Source organism: Thunnus albacares, chromosome 18 (genome assembly GCF_914725855.1).
Source record: "Thunnus albacares chromosome 18, fThuAlb1.1, whole genome shotgun sequence".
In the NCBI taxonomy this organism is placed as follows: domain Eukaryota; kingdom Metazoa; phylum Chordata; class Actinopteri; order Scombriformes; family Scombridae; genus Thunnus; species Thunnus albacares.
The window spans coordinates 7,450,724-7,473,855 of NC_058123.1; the positions used below are offsets into that span (position 1 = coordinate 7,450,724).

General features: G+C 36.6%; 2 protein-coding genes across 3 annotated transcripts in view; one reads left to right on the top strand and one right to left on the bottom strand.

The window, feature by feature from the left end:
- Positions 1-7,118, bottom strand: part of mast4 (microtubule associated serine/threonine kinase family member 4) — a 104,561-nt gene extending 97,443 nt beyond the window's left edge. For both annotated transcript variants that reach the window (XM_044332898.1, XM_044332897.1), the window contains exon 1: positions 6,506-7,118. In XM_044332898.1, coding sequence (XP_044188833.1) covers positions 6,506-6,739 — 234 coding nt within the window. In that variant the 5' untranslated portion in view covers positions 6,740-7,118. The remainder of the gene's footprint in view (positions 1-6,505) is intronic.
- An 8,563-nt stretch (positions 7,119-15,681) lies between these two features.
- LOC122967907 (protein sidekick-1) lies at positions 15,682-22,973 on the top strand. The gene is made up of 16 exons (XM_044332705.1): positions 15,682-15,886; positions 16,131-16,163; positions 16,431-16,487; positions 16,598-16,709; positions 16,820-16,971; positions 17,058-17,203; positions 17,986-18,127; positions 18,275-18,363; positions 18,471-18,669; positions 18,793-18,978; positions 19,073-19,204; positions 19,314-19,475; positions 20,718-20,861; positions 20,975-21,056; positions 21,711-21,792; positions 21,960-22,973. Exons 1-16 carry the CDS (start codon positions 15,805-15,807, stop codon positions 22,449-22,451), a joined length of 2,292 nt encoding a protein of 763 aa, XP_044188640.1. The 5' UTR covers positions 15,682-15,804; the 3' UTR covers positions 22,452-22,973.
- Positions 22,974-23,132: the final 159 nt, after the last annotated feature.

Below are 23,132 nucleotides of genomic sequence, written 5' to 3' on the forward strand. Positions count from 1 at the left end.
CTTTGAAACCAGCCCTACAAAGAATCACTTCCCTTATAGCTGCGTTGTTCATTCCAACAATAACACATATTGGAGTTTGGCGGTTTGGCTCCGCTTCTGCTCTGAAACAAATGCGTGTTGATCTCACATCAGTCTATAATGCTCATACAGGAGGAGACTGGAAAGGTGGCTGTAAAGATTAACCAATTAATCATTCAGTCTCTGAAGTGTCAAAAAATAGTGAAATGACCATCATAAACCAGACCACAAATGGCTCGTTTCGTCCGACCAGTAGCCCAAATCTCAAAGATGTTCAATTTACAATGATATAACAGCTTAAAAAGAGCAAATTCTCACATTTTAGAGGCTAAAACTAGTGAATGTTTGCCTTTTTTGTTTGATAAAAGACTTAAATTAATAATTGATTATAAAAATAGTTAAAATAGAGATTCATTTTCTGGTGTAGCTGCAACAATTCACCCATTAGTCTATCAACAGAAACAGGTAATTACTTTGATAATAGAATAATCATTTTAGCAATTCTTTAAGCAAAAATGCCTCTCAAATGTGAGGATTTGAGGCTTTTCTGTGTCATACATGACAGTAAACTGAATATCTTTGGATTTTGGACTCTTGATCTTACAAAACACTAAGACACCACCATGATCTCTAACAAATCATTAATTGAGAAAATAATCAGCACCGATAATGAAAATAATCTTTAGTTGCAGCCCTACATTTCATGCAGAAACAATGAGCAACATATGTGTTTACATGGAACACATAGTTAGAGAAAGGTTATGGTGATAATTGGTTGTAAAGTGTATGGAACATGTGGCTATAAAATGAACTACTGTTACCCTCCATTGATTTCCTGAAAATCGATGTTGTTTAATCATTCTGATGACTTTTTTTTTTTTTTTTAAACAAACAAATCTCTCTCCAGGAGCAAGACCTTGTATGCTAAACATAACCAGACCACACGAATGTATCTTTCAAGGGTTAAATATATGTCCTGCTAAGCTAAACAGAGCAAATTCAACAAAGCTTTCTAGTTGTTTTGTTCCACAAGTTAATGCAGTTTGCTAAGTGCCAAATGTCACACATGGTTAGTCCCCATTGAACAAACTCATTACTCACAGCAGAGGAGTGTGCCAGCTTGTTCAAAACAAACTGCTCCACAGGGAAGTGGTGAGAAATACATTTCAGTTTAGTGAAGCCATTTTTAATTTTTTTTTTTTTTTTTTTAACACATACTGGTGTTTTTCAGCACACTAATATTATTGATTTGCTTTTAGGGAAGTAATTTGTTGTTTGGTCAGTGCGATCATGTTGTAAATGATTTGAATGGTACATAAAATATATCATTCAAAGTGTAATGCAAACATGGGGTTGAATCTATCAGTTGACAGCAGCTGTCAGCTGAGTGACAGATGAAGATGAATGGATGTAAAGTCTGTGTAATAAATTAAATCTCACTGAAAGGAAATGGAATAAAGGAAATAAAATGAACTAGCTGTTACCCCCTTCTTCGTATTTTTAAGACTGCTTTGCTTAACTACTGCTACTATGTTGTTGTTTTTTTACAGGAGCTGGCATCAACAGTACATGAAACAATACACTTTGCACCTAACTCCACCACTGAGGAAGCCATTCGGTTTGTGTTGGTGCTCGCTCTGTGTACTCAGGCTAATCCACCTGATTGTAAAGTAACTGCACAAACATCTGCAGTCACTACAAAAACTGAAAGATAAAACCTGGAATGTGAGAAGAATAGAGAAAGGTCTTCTCTTGAGAATAATCTGCCATTTTTGTTGCAAGATATTCACTGATCTATGCGGAGCTGCAACAAGTAGTCGATTAATCGATGAATCTGCAACTGTTTTGAAAATATAATCGTTTTTTTAAGCAATATACCAGAACAGTTGTTGGTTTTAGCTTCTGAATTGTGATAATTTAATGCTTTCCTTTGTCATTCATGATAGTAAATGGAATATCTTTGAGTTTTGGATGCTGTTTGGACAAAATAAGACTAAGATTTAAAAAGACATAAACATTGACTCTGGGATTTCATAACAGACTTTATCGCTATTTTCTGACATTTCATAGATAAAACAATTAACACAGGAAATAATTGACAGATTAACTGATAATGAATTAATCATTAGCTGCAGTCCTAGACGTATTTCATAACAACTTGCCTGATCCAAGTTTTTATATCACTTATTATATCATAGTGAAGAAGTGTAACAATTAAGGCTTAAATCCATAGGATAATCAAACTGAAACACAGTTGTAGCAGCAAATAGAAATGCAAGAAAAATGAAACAGGAGATGGTGGGATTAAGTTTAACACAACTGGCAATTCCTGTACTTTGCCGTCCCAACATGAGAGGTAGAAATGAGAAAGTATGGGGCGAAGGATTTATGATTATGAGGCAATATAAGAGCAGTAAAACATATAAAGACAAGGAATATAATGATTAACACACGGACAGATTGTGTACCTTGGCAAGCAGCATGTCAGAGTCAGCTCTACAAGCAGTTAAATCATAAAGATAAATGAGTGTGAAAAATTCATACATATGCACTTAGATTAAAGCCCACTGTCTTAACTTTAGCGTAGAAAAGTAATCAGGCTGATGGGAAATTAAAAGAGTATTTTTTACAGTAGCACACTATTAACATACAGACAGAAACAGAGCACTTTGCTGTACACTGTAGCTCTTTTATAGGCTGGTTTCTGAAGGGCAGCCTGCATAACAGATACATTCAATGACACTTAAATATAATATGTCATTATTCATATACTGGGACAGTGAAAAGCAGGTGCAACTGCCGACACTTCTAATCTCAAACTTGTAATGCACCATAAATGACAGTGACAGTTTATATCAAATTGTCACTTGAGCCAAAATCTGTTTATAAATTTGCACTGTATGCTCCCTATTTTAATCTTTTTCTGTTATCTTATCTTGTGCATGAAAGAAAGGATTATGCGTGGGATAATCTCATCCTGACTGTAGATAATGTTCTCTGTCACTGCCCACAACATTGGACTGATTTAGATGTCTAGGGTGAACTAAGATGCAACAACCCTGAGATTCTGTAAAGACAGGCATCATGAAAACATTGCAGAAAAATTCCACGAAGCACTATAGTAGTAAGCATCCTTGAAACACTGCGCAGCGATGCTAAGTCTGGAAACGGAGCGGTAACTGAGCCAGTCGGTGCTGAGAGGTGCCGTCATCTGAGTTCTCAGAAGACTTTCCATCTATAACTCCGCAGCAGCAAGACATAAGTCAAAAGGTCGGAGATCCCTCATTAACCCTACAGTAATACCACAGGAAGGTTGCGCTTCACTGGCGGATCATCTGACCTGCTTTGGGCGTTTGGGCGAGTGAGGTGTCTATTTAGTTCGGTGTAGCAGGTCAAATTACACTAGCTGTTCTATGGCCAGCACAAGAGAGAGGTCACTGGTTTTAAATGAACGGAGTAGAAAAGGGCAGAGGGTTCATCCAATACATGCTGCTCTAGTTCAAACTTGGGGCAGGTTTGTTTTTAAATGCCTGTTTAAATTTCAGTAAAACTACTGTTGGGAGAAATAGCACATCTAATATTGAAATTGAATCAAATTTCCTTTTCAAGAGAAAAAAAAACATGGCATTTCAATTAAGGGGGACGTATCATGTACTTCTCCAGGTCAATATTTATATTCTGGGGCTCTAGTGGAATATCTTTGAATGATTTACAGTTCAAAAAACTCCTTATTTATCTTATACTGGCTCTTTATGCAGCCCCTCAGTTCAGCCTCTGTCTGAAACAGGCCGTTTTAGCTCCTGTCTCTTTAAGGCCCCCGCTCCCGATGAGCTCACTCTGTTCTGATTGGCTAGCTTCCAGAAGCTGCGTCTCGGCTGACATCCAGCGGTTCCCGAGGCTACGTAAACAAACACTAGTAGAAAGATTTCTCTTCTTCTTCTCGTTCTTTACTCAGAATGGAAACTTCCGTACATGTTCGAGCCCGCTTCCAAACCGAAATACGCGAGTGAACAATGTGAACAACCCATGAAACAACTCGAGCATTTCTACATACATTCCACTTAAACTTTGGAACTTTTGACCATCTTTAACATCCAACATCATAACAGTATGAAAATAACAGAAAATTACAAAAACCGCGATATGCCCCCTTGGGATTAAAACGCATAAATTTCAACAGTGTAGAATAGTTCACTTTGAGACAGAATGAAACAAGAAACCAGACTTGATCCTAGTCTGTGATATCTCAGCTCTATTAAGTTAATGGACTGTCAAACTGTTATTCAGCCAAACCAAATTAGTTGGTAGCAAACATGACACCGCCCCAGGGTTATTTTCAAGAGGATGTCGGTGCATGTTGGAGAGTCTGTTATGCTTACTGATTTAACAGTCAGAGCCTGGATAAACAGAGGGATGAGTATTAATGAAATGATATATATTACTTTTTTTTTTTGGTTTATACTTATTGTATCTTAATAGTAAATACAGTTTTAGTCCTGTCTGCAAGTCTGTGTATTTCCAACCTCGAAAAACGAAGCAATGATTCAATTTCTTGATTTATGACTGAAGCATGCGTCATACCAAAATGTAGCCATCACCTTCCTATTGCTGCACTGCTTTTGGACACTGCATCTGAGAATTTATGAGGCATTAAGTGTGGAGTAATAGATGGATAATGTTGCACAATGTTCTTTATTTCCCCATTGCTTATGTTGGACATTATAAAGGATGACAGTCAGCCACACCTACAGCCTGAAGTCATGTTGCATGATATTATGATTTAGGAAAAGTTTATAGGTCAGGTTATCTCAAACACACCCTTGCACGCATCGGACTGCATTACGCTCATCTGAGCCAGCCTAACCAGTCTGCAGAAGCATCTATCTAATGTGTTAGATCATTTAAAAGGCTGATACATGAATTTTGTGTTCCTCATTTCCCCATCTGTTTCCTGAATAAATACCACCTTAACCGCACTCTCTTCTAAAAGATCTGAGTAAGGCCAGTTTGTGCTTCTCTCATGTATTACCGTTACAGTACATTACTAAGCATCCAATTTACAGAAAACATACTGTTCATACCCAGTGACCTTTGAACAACCCAGAAGGTCCTTTAGTGATGTTTAAGTATATTTAACATATTTCCAGAGTCTATAAAGACTCTTATATCCATCTGGTTGAAAACATATTCCATTTGTTGCACAATAAAAACCTGTAAAACCAATATATACCAATATTACTGATAGTAAATTTAAAAAATTTTTGGTTCACATTGTACAAATTGTGCAAGGAGATTTGTCATTTCCTGACTACTGTCTCTGTTTGGGTTAGGAAAGTGACTCACAAATTTGGGAAACAGATTTTGTTTTTTCATGCAGCAGACTGAATACTTTTTCATCCAAATGGTTCAAAGAATTTTTGAGGATCCTGGAAATACCTGCAGAACAAAGAAACACACTGTTAATAACCTTCTGATGTTTTTCTTAGGGCTGCAACTAAAGATTCAATTAACCTCATTTTCTCAATTAATCATTTAGTATATGAAATATTTTAAAATACTGAAAAAATCTTAAAATTTTGTCTGACTGACAGTCCAAAGATATTCAGGTCATTGTTATATTTGACAAAGAAAAACATCTGTGGAGCTGGAACCAGGAAATGTTTTGGGTTTTTGGTTTAAAAATGACCAAAACCTTTATTGGATTATCACAATAGATTCATTTTCTGTTGCCACACCAATAAATGCAGCTCAAGTTTTTTTTTAGGCGGGTATTTTGGGGGTGGCGGGGTAAGGAGGGATCGGATGTTTAGCTCTGTATGCATGAGAGATAGGGGCTGAGATGCAAAAACACAACAACATTTCAGGAAACGCGTTGGCAAATCAGAAAAGACACTTCAGGAAATAAAGTTGTGAAACGTTGATGTCGGTTTTGCTGTTGTGTTTTCTGAAATGTTGTCTGTTTTGTTGTTGTGTTATCTTATTGTTTCATGTGTTTCCTGAGTGCGTTTTGCTCTCCGGGGCCACCGTAGACTAGAGTCAGGCAATTAAATGACATGTAAGCAATAAATAGATGTGGTATAAGCAAAACATAGATGTGACTGAATGAAACAGAAGTGATCCTGGTTAAAGACAGAGCAGTGCATCAGTTCATATACATTCATCGAAGGACTCAGACTGGATGATGAGTATATGACTTGTAAATGAAGTAGATGAAGTCAAAGCAGCACATAGCATGAATTATAATTAGACTCTGTGCTGCTTACTGACTTCAAGACAGGAAGCTAAGAAGCTCCTGCAGTTTGTTTACAAATATTTTGACAGCTGTATCCCAATTAATGAGTCTTCTGAAGTGTTTCAGCTTGATGACTACAGATTTTAAAAGAGATTACTGACACACATCAACTTAAAAATCAATGTAACTGAACATGCACACACAGGAAAACATACATACTGCATATTCACTTGCTTATTCAAATGTTGTGTTTACCTTTTCGTCTTCGTCACATTCTTCATCCTCCGGTGTCTCCTTGTCATCCTCTGCATTTCTATCGTCCTCTGCTGCGTTCATACTTTCAGAGTCCGAGTTGCGACCATCATCTCCATCTGCAGAAACCTTGATGTCCAGGACAGCCGTCATTTCTTCTCCCTCGGACAAGGTGTTTGAACCTGACGACGACAGACTGTCGCCGCTTCCAGATGCCAAAAAGTGCTCCTGCTCCATTACGTCAACTAATAATATCACCGATTCATTAGGAAGCGACGTCAAAAGAAAACATAGCTGTTAATTAACCTGTCCACGCGCACCTGTGCACTGAATTCATCTCGTTATGAGTCGCGAGCCCATAAACGGATACCACTATTTTTATTTTTTTTTTTTGGTGCCAATTAAAACAAAGTCACGACGTTGTCGAAAGTCAGTGATATCGATTAAAATGATTGATCGACCCTGTTTAAAAACAAGGTTGACGTCAGGCTGAGGTCTCCACTTCGGTTTTGTTGCCTCTGTGAGGAGTTTGTCGTTGGTTAGTTTCCAGGCAGTGTGAGCAGTGTGAGTCCATGCTGTCACCGCCTGCATAATGCACAAGTAGTGCCTGGTGCCCCAAAATAAACCCCGCCCACAACGTGCGAGGGTGGACCAATCAGATCACTCCTTTTCCCAAACCAAACACAGTCAGTTTTAACCATCTTTAGATGTACTGTAGTCTATCAAGTCCACTTAGTAAAAACAATTAAATAGTGGTGAGCAAGTGACTGAATACATTTACACAACAAATGTACTTTTTTTACTGTAGAAGTTGAGTTTTTTCCAATGTTTTGTATTTCCAATGTTACTCTGGCTACTTCTACTTCACTCCACAGGGGAATATTGTCCTTTTTTACTTCAGTATACATATATAACATCAACAGTTACAGTGTTTTTGTAACCTTTATTTATTCAGGGAGTTTCTCTTTTTCAGGAACGCCCTGATCACATTCACACATTCATACCAGGAAGCTGCCCAGTAAAACCATAGTCTGATGTGCCAGCTACTGAGCAGCTCCACTGGAGCAGTTGGGACTAAGGGCCTTGCTCAAGGGCACCTTGGTGTTAGTAATGAGGGAGTGGAGCTGCTTGGGTGGGGGAATTTCTCATGGGTGGGGGAAATCCAGGGGATTGTACCGGCAACTCTCCGGTCACCAGCTTGCTTCTCTAACCTTTAGGCCACCACTGCCCCATTGGTTTTACATGCATAATATATAATCAACTTGTGATGTGTTATTATATATGAAAGACACACATACCCACTCAAGGGGGATATTGGGCTCAGGAAGTAGAGCAGGTCATCATCCTCTAATCACAGGGTTGGCAGTATCGATCCCCACGTGTTGAAGTGACCTTCAGCAAGAGACAGAAAGAAAGACAAATTGTAAAGTCCTAGCTCTACATAAACGCAGCCATTTACAAGTCATTGGGGCTGATTAAGACCTGCTCAAATTGGAGTTGTGCAAAGTTCTGCTGGGATTTTTGTGAGGTCACCGATCTCCGTGTACTAGTAAAAATTATAAATTTGTAACATGTTCTGTGCCAAGAGTAACGAGAGAGTGAGAGATGACACAGTTTTGTCAAAATGTCTTATTTGGCAAAATCCGTTTAAATACCTCATCACAGAATTTTCTTCACAGATGTGCATGTTCTTCAAACTACCCAACATTTTGAAAAATAGTTTAAAAAAAAACAAACAAATGAAAGACCTCCGCCAGCTACATGAAGATGCTGCTTAGATATTGAACACATCACTGCAACAAGAAAAGATCCACATTCTACAGTTTTGATTTATGAATGTCTCCATATTTAGATGATAAACTACAGCTGAAGATAGTCAAAGTCAGTGGGACTCATCCTGAGGAGACCATGACGGTTTGTACCAAATTTTATGGCAATCCATCCAATAGTTGTTGAGACATTTCACTGAATAAGCGAAAACTGTGACCTATTGGTGGTGCTAAAGGAAAGTTAGTCATTCTCTGGGAACCATGGATGTTTGTGCATTATTTCATGGAAATCCACCCAACAGTTTTTGAGATATTTCAGTCTGGGTCAAAGTGGTGGACCTGTGGGCACAAATGACCTAAATTGTTCTGTTTCCTAATGAGTCAGGAGTCAAACTTTAAACATTTCCTGGCAGAAATGCTGTTACACCATAATACATAAAACACAGCACTGATAGAAAACCTTCTATCTGACGTCAAAGAACTTAAGAAATAGCTTTTTTAGTATTTATTCTTTGAATAAATCTTCAAATGAGCAGAAAATTATACAAAGATATGGCTGTTTTTTTTTCATGGTGCCCCTGAGCGAGGCAATAAACCCCTGACAGCTCGTGGGAAACTGCTTCATGGACAGAAGCACAGGACTGGGGTCTTACTGGGTAACTTCATGGGATGAATGAGTGTAGACTCGCATGAATGTGAGGCAATAAGGCAGAAAACTGTCTGCAGGTGCAGGAATAACAGATAAAATGCCTGATAGCTAGTATATAATGCTCTATCCTGTCTACTGCTACCAGACACATGCCACTTTTTGTTTAGTTGTTATAATGTCCTGAACTGTAGCAAACTTCAGTAAATGAGTTAGTTATCTTCTTAATGGACAACATCTGTTCATTTAAATATGCTCCACTCATTGGCAGCCTGATGATGATGGAGCTATGGCTTTGGAGATGTTTTTTTTCCCCCCTCCAGCCATGAAAATTGCAACACAGACACCTCCCAGAACGGCAAACATTTCTAGCGTTAACATATCTGTGATCACTGGCACACCCTCAGATTACACAGTTTTAATCTTCTAAGAAATCTGTAATTGAGTATTTGTCTTAACTTGATAGTGTTTCCCAGTTAAGCCCTGTGCATACTGTACAGCCGGTTTTCCATCTGGCAGCAGCAGTTCAGCAGCAGAGCTCATCATGCTCACCGTGCAGAGGGCCCACTAGAGGGCGTACCTGCACAAATATCTCTAATTACTGCAAATCAGTAAATGAATATTGTATTCAAATATAAACACTTCCTGCAGGGCGTGCACAGTCATAGCTAATGAAAGCAGAGGGGGAGAGAAACAGCAACCACAGCATAATTAATAAATTATCATATTTTATCAATGTTTTTGGGGCATTTAATGCCTTTATTGGAGAGTTTATAGCAGAGAGATGACAGAAAATTAATTAATTTCATTGGTAATGTAGTTGTCTTTTTTTAAAATAATGTTTTATTCAGTTTTTTTTAAGTATTGACATCAAAACACAATGGGTTTACAAATAAAAATTAAAAATATGATTGATAAATACACATAAAAAATCAAAAATCAAAATAAATAATCAAAATAATAATAATAACAATGATAAAGAAAGGGGAGAGTAATTAAATGAAAAGGAAAAACTTATTGTGTTTACATAATATTGTATATATATCACTGTGATGAATAATTAATCAACCACTGAATCATCATATAACCATATAACCATATAGTCATATTTATTACATTAGCTTTGTGAGGTGTTGGCTGTAGATTGTCCACCATTAAAATGTCCAGATAATAATAAAACCAGGTTCTTTCATGACCGATTAACATATCAAGCCTCTTCTTTAGTATGTTTTTTTTTTTTTTAGCCATAGTTAAAGATGCAAAAAGATGATTTTTTTTAAGTGTAATTTATTAATCTGAGGTGGTAAACTAACACATTCAAAAGCATAACACAGGAAAAACAAGAGCAAATATTTTAATTGCAGCTTTCATCCATTTCAACTGACTTCTTTTTACCAAAGCGGAAATTAACAAGCTGGAGTTTAGTCATGTAGGATCACATCCCAGTGAATGTACCATTACTCACTTTTTTTTCAGTAGAGTATCTCACTCATGTATGATATCAGTCACCACACCCTGAGAACATCTTTTTTGTTGCCAAATATGTCCCACCATATCAATCATGTGATGTAGCTGATAGATTAGTGTTGTTAAGCATACAGTACATAGAAACCCTACACACACACACACACACACACACACACACACTGCCTAAATTGATGCAACAAAACAAACTCAAAAACTGCAGCACATACTGTCCTCTCGCCTCACTGTTAAACCTGAGATCCACATGCAGTGAACCTAAAACAGCATCCTCCTTGTACAATCCTTATCTACCACTTTATGTCATGCTACTGTGAGTTCTATGGAGTAAACAGACTACTTGAGAGCCGAGCCATTATGCCCAGTCAGTTCGTGATCTAGTGTTGACTATCTGATGTGTCAACACCCGCGAAAGTGTTGACATTCAGATGGATCCGGTGTAAATTGCTGGGCTGCTTCTCTGCTCATCGTTCCAAATCCCCAACCTCGATACTGCTGCTGCTGCTGCTGCTGTCAGGGCTTCCAAACTTTGACAACATACGTCCAAACATTTCTGTTTCTGAACACATTAATAAGACTTTTGAGGTCCTTGATAATCTGAGATTTAGGGATGGTAATGCAAATTATTTAATTATACATCCAAAAACCCTAACCTAACCTGTTCATGTATTTTTAACCACATCAAGGTGGCTTTAAGCTGCAACTATTTTGATAATTCATTAATTGTTTTTGTCATTTTTCAAGCAAAAATGCCAAAAAATTCACTGGTTCCAGTTGCTTGGATGTGAAATTTTGCTGCTTTTCTTGGTCATATATGACAATAAACTGAATCTGTTTGGGTTTTTGCACTGTTGGTTGGACAAAACAAGACATTTTAATCTCCTTGAGCTGTTGGAAATTAAAACAGGCATTTTTCACTAGTGTCTAACAATCCATAGGCTAAAGGACTAATCGATTAATTGAGAATATAATCATCAGACTAAACAATAAGGAAAATAATCAAAGTTGGTTGGTCAACCACTTTGTGTAAATTGTATGAAAAAAAAAAAACATGTACGAAATAATAAATAAATAATGTTTTTCTATACAGTTAAAGATGCACCTTGATCAATTACAACAGTAAAAACTGCTTACTCAGTAATATATAAGTTATAATAATACAGTAGAATAATATAAAATACTCTGAAAGGGCCATCCTACATGCATAAATAAATACTTTTAATTTTGATACCTTAAGTACGTTTTGTTGCTAATACTTTTACACAAGTAACATTTTTCATGCAGGACTTTTACTTGTAATAGAGTATTTTTTAATTGTGGTTTTGATACGTTTACTTAAGTAAAGAATCTGAATGTATTTCTAGCTAAACTGATGTTTGTCCTTATAAACCAACATTTAAAAGGCATGTACTTTTGATTTCAAATTACATTTTAAATTGCAAACCAATAGTGTTTTCAATTCAGACTGTGAAGTTGCTAAAAAAAAAAATAATCCCCAGACACATTTTTATTTTACCACATTGTTTTTCAGTTGTCTGCTTCCTGCTTCCTGCTTCTTTACTGTGAACTAACAGCTTTTTTTTTTGTTTGTTTTGTTGCTGTTTTTTTTTTAATTTTTTTTTGCTTTATTCTGACTCTATTAGTCACAGGTATATTTAAAAAAAAAAAAAAAAAAAAAGAAGAAACACTGTATGAAATAGAAATGCCAGTGAATTTCAGATCTGAAATATGCACTATTGTCCCTAAAATCCACATATGACTGTTTGGGCTGTTTTTTTCTGTTAAGATTCTCACACAGTTGTATCCATGTCTTTCTGGATTATAATGGTAATCTTAAAATATGAAACATAAAGCCCTGCTGCTGTTGCTGCTGTTGAACTACAGTGTTTTGTTGACATGCAGCTCCTCTCTCTCTCACTTCTCATTTATTCACACTCTTTAGTTCACACACAGACTCTCCACAGGAGGGTACTGTTTGCAGCAAATGACCTCATGACCTACTCACAATGTGTTCTTGATGTTGCCACTGAAAATACAACCTGCATACCTTCATCAGTTGATGATGTCATAATTTTGACATAACAAACATCACCTTTTTTGGTGCACAAGCCCAAAATTGACACACCCAAAATAATTTTGAGCCCTTTTGATTACTGATTCTGAGTGTGAAAGTGATACTAAAACAAACTTTTTTTTTAAACCATTTTTCTTGTCTTTCATTTACAATTTTCATTTTTTTCTTTCAGTTGTACTGTTTCCTTTTATGTGCAGTCCTGTTACAAAACAAGTAACAACTATCGCAGTTATGATGAGATGTGAAAATGATTTACACTGATATAAACATTAAGCTTTGTGCTTTCAAACTATCTATAGTTTATCGAGGTTGCGTGAAGATCCAACTTGTTCTGCTCCAAAAACAGGAATCGCAGACTGCATTCAGGTCAATAAACAGAGAAGTTGTTACAATGGTGGCATCACCCTCAAACCAACTGCTAGTCACTTGAGATGACATTTTCATTCTGAGTAAACCACGTGTTAGAGAAATGCATATTGATGTTGCTCATAATAATTTGTGTGGCTGTTTTGTTTCACTCCATCTACCAAAAAATAATAAAGTATTCAACAAAAATCTCATATAAAAGAGGTGAATATGGTAGTTTGAACCATGTTGTTTAAGTGAAAAATCATTTCTCATATAATTACATTTTACAACTTTAAAAACTAGCTTGCTTTGAACAGCTTTTTCAGGTTAAAATAAAAAAAAATTACTGCATTTGACAACAAGCACAGAGGAAAAAATGATGAATACTAGTGTGCCTTCATTCAGCCTCAAACTAAGAACTGATCAAAGCGGTGAGAGAAACCCGCAGAATCTTTCAACTCCTGTAGCCCACATGTGCTTTACAGCACATTGCTGATCTCAAGGATGATAAGGCTTAAGGTGGGGGAAATTTATGTATGAGAAAAACATGAGTTGGCAGACATTTACTTGTTTATCGGAAATGACCTGACTGCTGTGGCAAACACCTTAGAATGTTCTCTTATAATTTTAATCATTTCTTTCAATAGAAAACATTTGATCCTCTCACAAATTTCACTTCCCCTAATTTGAATATTTCAAATACCACCAGCAAAACGTCTCTGAGGTCGATTTGTTGTCAGCACCTATATCATATGAATGGCAGCTAGTTCACATCTAATCACTTCACATTTTTAAGAAGGAAGAAAAGTTGTCTACACAACAACAAGGTACTAACTTTGCTCTACAGCTGCTACAGTGTTAAGATCAAGATGATGATAAACAGCTTTAATCATATTCTTTAGGCTGTCTAACTGAAGTCAGTGAGGTGTGAAGTGAACTTCCTGTGTATTTGCACTTTGGCTCTGAAGGAGGAACATGCAGCATAAAATACATTAGCGTGCCTCTCTTTCTTAAAGCAACTCTGCTTGTTGTTGTTGTTGTTGTGTGTTTTAACAACCAGATTCAGCCTGAAACCTCATTAACAAAACTCAGGTGCAGCCTGCTTTTTTTTTACAATGACAAGTTTTTCCTCCTGTACTCATTCCTCCTGTTCATTCTGGCCATTAGAAAATCCCTTCAAAATCCACAGTCCTCCTCCTTCTGTGCAAAAATGTATTTAAAGGTTTATCTGAAGCCATTATGAGATTTCAGCCTCCAAATGAGTCCAATCAAGTAGATATCTCTCAGACTTACTGTGTTTTTAGTGCCAAATTCTCTCTTTTTTTGTTACAATCCTTCCACTGCAGCTGAACAAGAAAACACTGTCCGTCGAGACACGAAGCGGGAATTTTTTTTACTAAAAAGACTGAAACTGTGAAACCACATGATTTCACTTACTCAGAGTACTGAAGCCTCATATTTACCTCAGATAAACTTTTAAATATATTTTTGCTCAAAACAAGGACTGTGGATTTTGTCCCCCATCACTTACATTGTAAATGCTTAATGAAGGGATCTTCTAATGGTCAGTATGAACAGGAGGAATGATTACAGCAAGGAAAACATGTTTGAAAAGTTGTGAACTCCACCCGCTCAGAAATGGGGGAAAAAAGAGGAAAAGATTTTTCTGTGAAAGTTTCTCTGTGTTCACCTTAAATCACAGAAATGGATTTTGTGACATCAGAACTAGTTCGGAAGCCAATCAGGAAGCAGTATGCAACTTGCACAAGTGTAATGTAGAAACTCGAAACCTCCAGTACACATTTACTGAGAATGAACATCACAGTGAAGTAGGAGGCATCTTTTGTCCAGCAGTTAAACTTTTTTGGATTTTTCAACAAGAGAGAAGAAGGAGTAGATGTAATTTTCAGAATTTTTAAGAGGATAATTGAACTCTTTGTACTAAATTAGTATTCCAAGATGTCTTAAAACTTGTCTTGAGGGGGATGTTTTCTCTCCTAATATTCTGAAAAGTAATGACATAATTTATATATTAACCACAGGAGGTATGTTGTATTTGAGTTAAGATAAGTGATTTTCATTAAAACTAAACTAAACAAAAATGTATATGTGTATTATTTGTTGTTTGGCCTGTTGATTCTGTTATGTTTAATGTTTCTCTTTTAACGTACCTAAATTGAAAATACAGTAAAATATTCAGTACAAAAATATTTTCATTCTAAACAATGCATCAGGTCGATCATTAACCATTTAAGATAATTGACTATTATTACTGTTCAGGGAAACTCAACAGTTCTCTGAAATATTTTTTGAAGCTCAAATTAGTCATCTGAGTCAAAGTGAAAAGTTTGCCAGTCATGTCTGTTTGTTAGCTGTGGCGCATGTTATGATTTTCAGATAAAAACTACATTGAGTTCTTTGAAAGCAATGTGAGCATGAAAAGTTCCTGAATTCACACAGCAAAACATCATATTTTGAGTGTTTGTTTTCAGAGTTTGAGTCACAGTGAACCTTCAAAAAAAAACTTCTTTTCAATTACTGCTCAGCGTAAAACAATCTTGCGCAAAGTTATTTTACTGTAATTTCTCTTGGTTTGTAAGTTGCTGTACATGCTGATGAGTTTTCCTTCTGCGTATCAGGGTGAAGTTGTTATTTGCAATGGTGCAACCTCATACGCTAAGTACATCTATTTACAGAAAGAAGAAGTACAAAGAGAACGACAGTTTTTTTACAGGTTTCAAGGGACCTGCCATCATTTCTTTGTCAAGTCTTTAAAGTGCTGTGAACTGTGTCACAATGTGTCCCCGCCCCTCTACACTTGTGAGTGTTTAACTCCCCAAAATATTTCCTCATCTTTCACACTCAGTGAGCAGCTACTGTGCGCATCAAAGCTGTGAATGGTAGCAGATTATGGGCGTGAGACAGCCTCAAACCCATTTTCTTGGTTTCGTGGGTTTCAGTCTTTCAGTCAGTTCCAGGCGACATGGTTGGCCGTGGATTTCGGTTAGATTTTTTACACTCAAAATTTTTTTCCTCCACGTGCCATTCACACTTTTTCATCCTTGGTAAGTGGTCTATAAATTTTGCTCTTCAGCTTGCTATTGATACATTTATTCTTGGCTAATTATAGGAAAAAAGGGAATCCAAAGCCAATCATCACCATGATTTTTGTTCATTTTATTATTATTTGTAATGAATAAAATGCATTACTAAATTCAGTTTTGAGAGTCAGGAAAACAAATTCTGTATTTAGTATTCAGTATTTTTGCCTAAAAGCTGTAAATCACGTTGAATGTTGTGACATTTAAGGTCTGATTCTTGCTCATGCTCAAGCATCTTCAGGTAAGACACTTTTTGTCCCAACATTTAAGCTTATTAATCATAATACTGCTACTCAAATATCAGCTTTTTCTTCATGTTATTGCTAATGAATAGTTTTGCTAGATGAAGAGCTTTATTTTTCTGCAATAAATACAACGATAAATGAATTACAAATATAATGTAATACATCTCCTACCATGATAACGAAACTACCTAGCGTTGTGTTGTTCCACTGTGAGAAAATAACACCTGAATCTAGTTTCACACCATATTCACACTATGTTCCAGCAAGTTGCAAGTCAAAGAACATTTCTGCCTTATATCAGCACTGCGGACTTCACCGAGGTAATGAAAATGTATTTGAGTCATCCAAAACTGAATCATCAGCAACAGAAAAAAAAAAAGTTTCTTAATAAATATTTCTTGAATGTTATTGATCACTGCCTCTCTTTCAGATGGAGTTCATGATTTACACTGTTTTAATAAACATGATGGCACAGTAATCTGTGAGTGGAAACCTGGATACCACACAGCAAAAAAGACATATACACTCATCATACAACAACAGTATGTAGAACAAGATTTCTAAGCATGAATTTACACTTTTTTTTTTTTTTTTTTAAATTTCTTGTTATGATTTTTGATAATAAACATAACCGTTTTCTCCTTTTTTGAAGAGATAAATTTTGTTTAGAATACAAAAATGTGGATGGAAACTCAGCGATGATCAAGTTATTTAAAAAGTACAACATGACCGCTCAGGTTTTTGAAAACATTGAGTCAACAAATTGTACCAAAGCAGTCTTCAGAGGGTCAGCAGGGGGCCTGTGTAAGTTTTCATTAAAAGAGTTTATTTGTATTTCTCTTTTTTAATGACATTGTTTTAATGAATGATATAATTGTTTTTAATTTCAGTGAGATGTGGTCCTCCAGATAAAGTGACATTCAGCCGTGACTTGGGGAAACTGTTTGTGAATGTGAGCTGGCAAAAGAATGACATAAAGGTCATCAAAAATTACTCTGTGACATATAACGCACTGGGCAGCCTATTAGGGAGCAAGGTCAGTAATAATAAACACCTGTTACTCTTGTGGTTTTCAGTCCTCCAACATGTTCAAATTTTGGCAGCATCAAGATTTTAATATTAAATGTCTCCCTGAAAGAACATAAGTAATAAAACTGAAATTATTTAATCTTATATATGCCTGGAAATTTGGTTAGATTGCAGTCTTACTTTTAAAATTAATGTGAAACTAAAAATGAAAATGGGTTTTTTCAATCAATCCTTTCTTCAATCAGAATAAAGAACACCACTGTGGAACTGACAATGACGTCTATACTTGACTATGACGATGTCCTGTACTCACATGCTTCTCATTCTGCTTTAAAGCAACTTTAACTATTTCATTAGAGGAGATAAATATCATACTCGTCACTATATGAAAAAGTAGGCCAGTCCTCTTTAGCAACAAAAAGAACTACACATGTTTGGAAATGTCTCCTACCGAAGCATCTCCTCTCAAATTTAAAACTACTGTTCATGAGACAAGAAGCAGGATGGACTAACTCTTAGTACTCCACAGGGAGGATTGAACTTTAAAGTGATACTTTAGTGATTTTGCACTTCCATAAACTTGGGGGACTCACAAGTAACAAAAAAAAGGAAATTCAAACTTGGTGCAGCGGAGGCTCAGGTCCCTCTTGAGAAAAAAATCTTTATCTCAATGAGATTTAATAATGGTTATATAAAAAAAAAACTGAAAATAATATATGTAGTTTGAAGAAAAAGTGAATGTTTTGGATCACTTGTCCTTGTATTCATTTATGTCCATTTTGTTCACAGTTGTCAGCGCAATCCAAAATCGGAGAGATAAATAAAGTGGAGAATCTGAACTCCTCACTAGCCTATGTTGTACAGGTAAAGTGTGTCACTAATGATAAGTGTAAAGATTGCCCATGGAGTGACACCTACACTGTCCCACCAGGTCAGTTTGGTTTGGGAAGTTAAATGGCTTATTTCTGCATGTTATATAATGAATATCCATTCTGTTAACTTTGATGAGATAAACATAATGATGAATGACATGTATTGTTTTATACTTCACAATAAATATAATCAAGTTCTCTTTCAGAACTGACAACACGGCCCGTCATCGTCAAACTTCAAGAGAGCGACATTGCAGAGAGAAAAGGCTGCCGGCTGCTTTTTCTAAAGTGGAAGGTTTTTTTTTTTAATCTCCTCAAATTTTCCTTCAGGGAATATATTTTCTGTGCAGCTATAATGATGTTATTCTGGTAATAAAATGGTGCTATTTTTTTTTTTGTTAGTTTGCTACCAAAGAGCTGCACGACGGCTACCGTGTGACCATTGGGAAAGCGTCAGGAGAGGCCCTACGTGAGCGGATAAACGTCACTCAGCCTGAGATGAGACTGATTCTCTCCTATTCAGCTTATCGTCTCAACATCAAAGCCTTCAACAACGTTAGCATCTCCCCAGCCGTCACCCAGATGATACCACAGCGAGAAGGTATGCGCAATGACTACTTCCTGTTTTTTGTTCCTGTAAGATCCTTAAGATTCCACCGAACTTCTGTATATTCAGATTTATGAGATTAGATTTAAAAAGTAGATTATAAATTCGTCATCACAGGTGTAGAAGCCGGGAAGCTGAACGTGACAGTCAACAGTGAGACATCTTTTACTATCTATTGGAAAGATGACCTCATCAAAACTTATGTCTGCTATTCTGTGGAGTGGAGGGAAAAGGGGCATAAAGCAGCAGGCATGTCCTTTTATCGGGATGCAGACAACCACAGGACCTTATCCCCTTTAAAAGGTGTGTAGAAATTGCACATATTTATGATTATGTGATGAAATACATTTAGTTTTGTGCCTCTGAGCGAATCCATTTGCTTGTTTTGAATAACCAGAGCCTTTGGAGCCTTACAAGAGGTACAGCATCACTCTGCATACACGACCAAACAAGGACACCTGCAACATGAAGCATGTCAACAACAGTGAGAGCACCTATGGGAGCACACAGTTCTATTTCATTGAAGGATGTAAGAAACAGGCCTTTTACTTTACTTTACCTTTTACAAAGATTGAGATTGTTACTACATCACAATCCGTGACAAAACAGTCTGACTTCCTGATATTGTGTTCCCAAAGCTCCTGTCAGTGCTCCCACAAACATCAGCATCTACAATGTGACGCTGAATTCAGTGGAGCTGCAGTGGTCGTCCATCCCAGAGGAAGACGTCAGAGGTTTCCTGCTGGGTTACATAATCCACTACATTGAGTACCACCACAGGGAGACACATACAGAGATAAGTAAGCAAATTAATTCACTACTTGCATTAACTTACACCAAGTAAAACATACTTGTTTTACTTGGTTTCATCATGAAGTCCAGACAAAAGTGTGCAAATAACTTGAGTTCAGTTGTAAAATAGTATCGTGGAAAAAAATCTTTCAGCTGGGCCAATGAATCTTCAGACCCTCCACAACGTATTAAATCTCAAAAATGGTCAAATAATTCCAAAAACTGAGAGTTCAGTGCAATATTAGATTTACTGTGTATTCAGCAAAATACAATAAACCTGAGGCTGGTTCATGAAGCAGACACTAAAACTGAATGAGAAAACACTGCCTTTTATACCCAATGCAGCCAAATTCTAGGGAATTTATGACCTTTAATGATTCATTATTACAAGCTTTACTCCCTTACACTCCTCGCTACTACGTAATGTTCACGCTCGCAAACATGATGTCAACTCTTGCAGTTTTCCCAAGACATCTGGTCCTTTGCTGACAATTTTACTCACCACTCTTACAATTTTGCCTGAACACCTGGTGTTTACTTACTACATTTCACATGAGTCAGCTTCTCGATTTGCTGTAGTTCACACATACTTTATTTGATTTTGCTGTGGTACACATACTATAAAGGCCTAAGAAAAATACATCAGAATAGGTCAATGTTTATTGACATTTCCTGTCATTTTGATCAAAAACAGGCCACTACATCATAAGCAGTTTTAGTGGTCTGATATAGAATTTGATGGTTTGGCTGAGAGCTGCAACGATTACTATATTTATTTATTAGTCGATCGACAGACAATTAATCTCCAACTCCTCTGATAATCGAGTAATCATTTTGAATCATTTTTTCAAGAAAAAATGTCCAAATTCTCTGATTTCAGCTTCTCAAATGTGAATATTTTCTGGTTTCTTTGGTCTTCATTTGACAGACATTTGAGGATGTTACCTCAGGTTTTGGGAAACAGTGATCCACATTTTTCACCATTTTCTGACATTTTATTGACCAAACGACAAATTGGGAAAATAAACAATAGATTCATCGATAATTCATATAATCGTTAATTGCACCCTAGTTTGGCTAACACTGCCGGAAAATTTTTAAAAAATCATGGAAATCCAACCAGCAGTCACTGAGATATTTTACAAAAGTGTAAATAATGATACAGTATTTGGAATTTCAGTCCAACTTTAAAGTATACATGTCCAGGTTGCCTTTGTAATTTGTTGAAAACGGTTAATCTTTGATTGTAGATATTACAGTGGATCCAGAGTTTAACAGCTATAAATTGGGAGATCTCAAGAGCGACACAACGCACCAGGTCCAGATATCAGCGTTCACCCGGGCAGGAGCTGGAGTACGAAGCACAGCAACCCTCTTTAAAACAAATCATCAAGGTTGTATTGATCCAACAACTTTTTAGCCAGTCATAAAATCGAATTACTGATATTTATATTTGCTTAAAATGCCACTAATTGTGCATTTTCTGCTTTTTTTTTTCTTTCCACAGATTATTTTAGTGCCAGTAGTACCATCATAGTCTTTACAGTTTTGGCCATTGTGGTGATGTTTGGAGCTCCGATAATAAAAAGGTACAGTTTATCAGTCACTATTTCAAATTTATTTTAAAGGGTATGTGCTCAGTTTTTCAAGTCTGTCCTAAAACAACAGTCAGATGCCCAAAGAAACGCTGACAACTGTTGTTTTCTTCTGTAATCATTCCTCCTGTTCATACTGACAATTAGAAGATCTCCTCATGATGCACTTTCAATGTAAGTGATGGGTACAAAATCCACAGCCCTTAAAAATTCTGTGCAAAAATGTATGTAAAACTTTTGAATACATTTCACCCGAAGATATAATAAGATGAGGCTTTAGTTGTCCACATGAGTCAAATCAAGTCAATATTTTAGTCTTTTTAGTGCAAAATTCCCTCTTTTTGTTGCATTCCTTCCACTGCAGCTCAAACAGGAAAACACTGTCCATTGAGACATAAAGAAGGTTTTTTTTTTTTACTAATAAGACTGGATTTTGTCCCCCATCACTTATATTTTAGAGGGGATCTAATGGTCAGTATGAACAGGAGGAATGATTACAGCAACCAAAACCTGTCTCAATGTTCATTTGGGTACCTGACTGTTGTTTTAAGACAGACAAATTGAAAAATTGTGAACCTGTCCTTTAAAAAAGCTGTCACTACTTCTTAAACTCTACTCTACACCTCTTATTCTATCTACTTTATGTAGAGCAAAAGTTATTCTGTGGCCCAGCATACCTAACCCTGGACACAGCAACACAATGCAGAAAATAGACGGGCCCTGTGAGCTGGTAAGTGTGCGTTTGTGCTTTAGTTAACTGTGCCACCAGGTCTCTCGGGCAACCAGACAGACTGTGAAGACATCAAAAGTTAATAAGGACACACAGTATACTGTAAACATCCTACTGCTACCATAAGCTGTCAGAAGTTAAGTATATTGTATTTTTTTTTCTCTCAGGAACTCCTAGAGTCCATCAACATCCTGAAGGTAGAAGAATGGGATACGAATAGTCTTCATATAGTTGAGAAAGAAGCTGTGATCCCTGTAATCACATTACCATCAACAATACCTCTTCTCCGTGACTCAGAGGATGAGGAAGAATCACCAGAAATGACTTGTGACGATTGGTTCCAAAGAGACAGCGACGACACTACTGGAGATATCATACCTCACGCTACCGCAGACGCATTCTCGGACACACAACAGACAAACCTCCAAAGTTCACCTTGTGCGTTTTCAAGTGAATACACAACAATGGAAATGTTTCAGCAGGTGATTCCTCAGGGCACGCCGGCGAATACATCAGTTACTGAAGCCATGGAAAGCGAGCCAGAAGACATAGAATTGACTGTGATGAAGTCAGGATTGGACTATCTGGGTCATTTCGGTACCAGTCCAGTCTTGGATAGCGAGGAGATATCCACGTTTTTGGAGCGGTGTGGAACATGACAGCAGAGCATGAAGAGCAAACCAAGTCGTTCTTCTAAATGAAGGTCTATTTAGAAGTGGATGATGAAGGGATGTCATATTCACTGGTCCAGTTTGAGTTTAAGAAATTTTGTCCCTTTCTTACCTCGCTGTATATATACGCACTACTTGAAAAAACTCATGTCTTTGAACATTATTGCTGCTCATTTTTGTTCAAACTTCACATAACCTGCACGTTACTATATATTCTTCAACATTCAATATTATTTTATTATTTCCATCTGTAGATGTTAATGACTGAAAGTGCCCTCATTTACATGCCATGACTTTTTATATTGATGTAAAAACTTTGCAATGCAGTTGTCCTACTTAATGTCGATCTCTGTCTGTATCTCATTACTTATACTCACAATTATAGTATTTACTGCTTTGTTACACCAATGTTTATTGCTTACGGCTTGTACATTTCACTAAAAAAAAAACCATGTCAACCTCATGGTGCTCATTGGCAGTGATGTCAAGTAGCCAATAATGACTGTTACACAAACTCAAAACCACAATTACAATGTATAATAGAATTCATGAAAGGAAATAAAAGTCTTTTGGATAATGTTACATTAAATGTAAAAAGCTTTCATGTGACCAGATGTGTGTTTTATCACAGAACTGTAGAAAAATGTAGTCTAGTCACTGCTTGTGGAG

Coding starts and splice junctions, on each gene's coding strand:
- LOC122967907 (XM_044332705.1), top strand. CDS start 15,805: ATGGTTGGCCGTGGATTTCGGTTAGATTTTTTACACTCAAAATTTTTT. Junction 16,164..16,430: donor TCATGCTCAAGCATCTTCAG/GTAAGACACTTT, acceptor ACTATGTTCCAG/CAAGTTGCAAGTCAAAGAAC. Junction 16,972..17,057: donor AGGGTCAGCAGGGGGCCTGT/GTAAGTTTTCAT, acceptor TTTTAATTTCAG/TGAGATGTGGTCCTCCAGAT.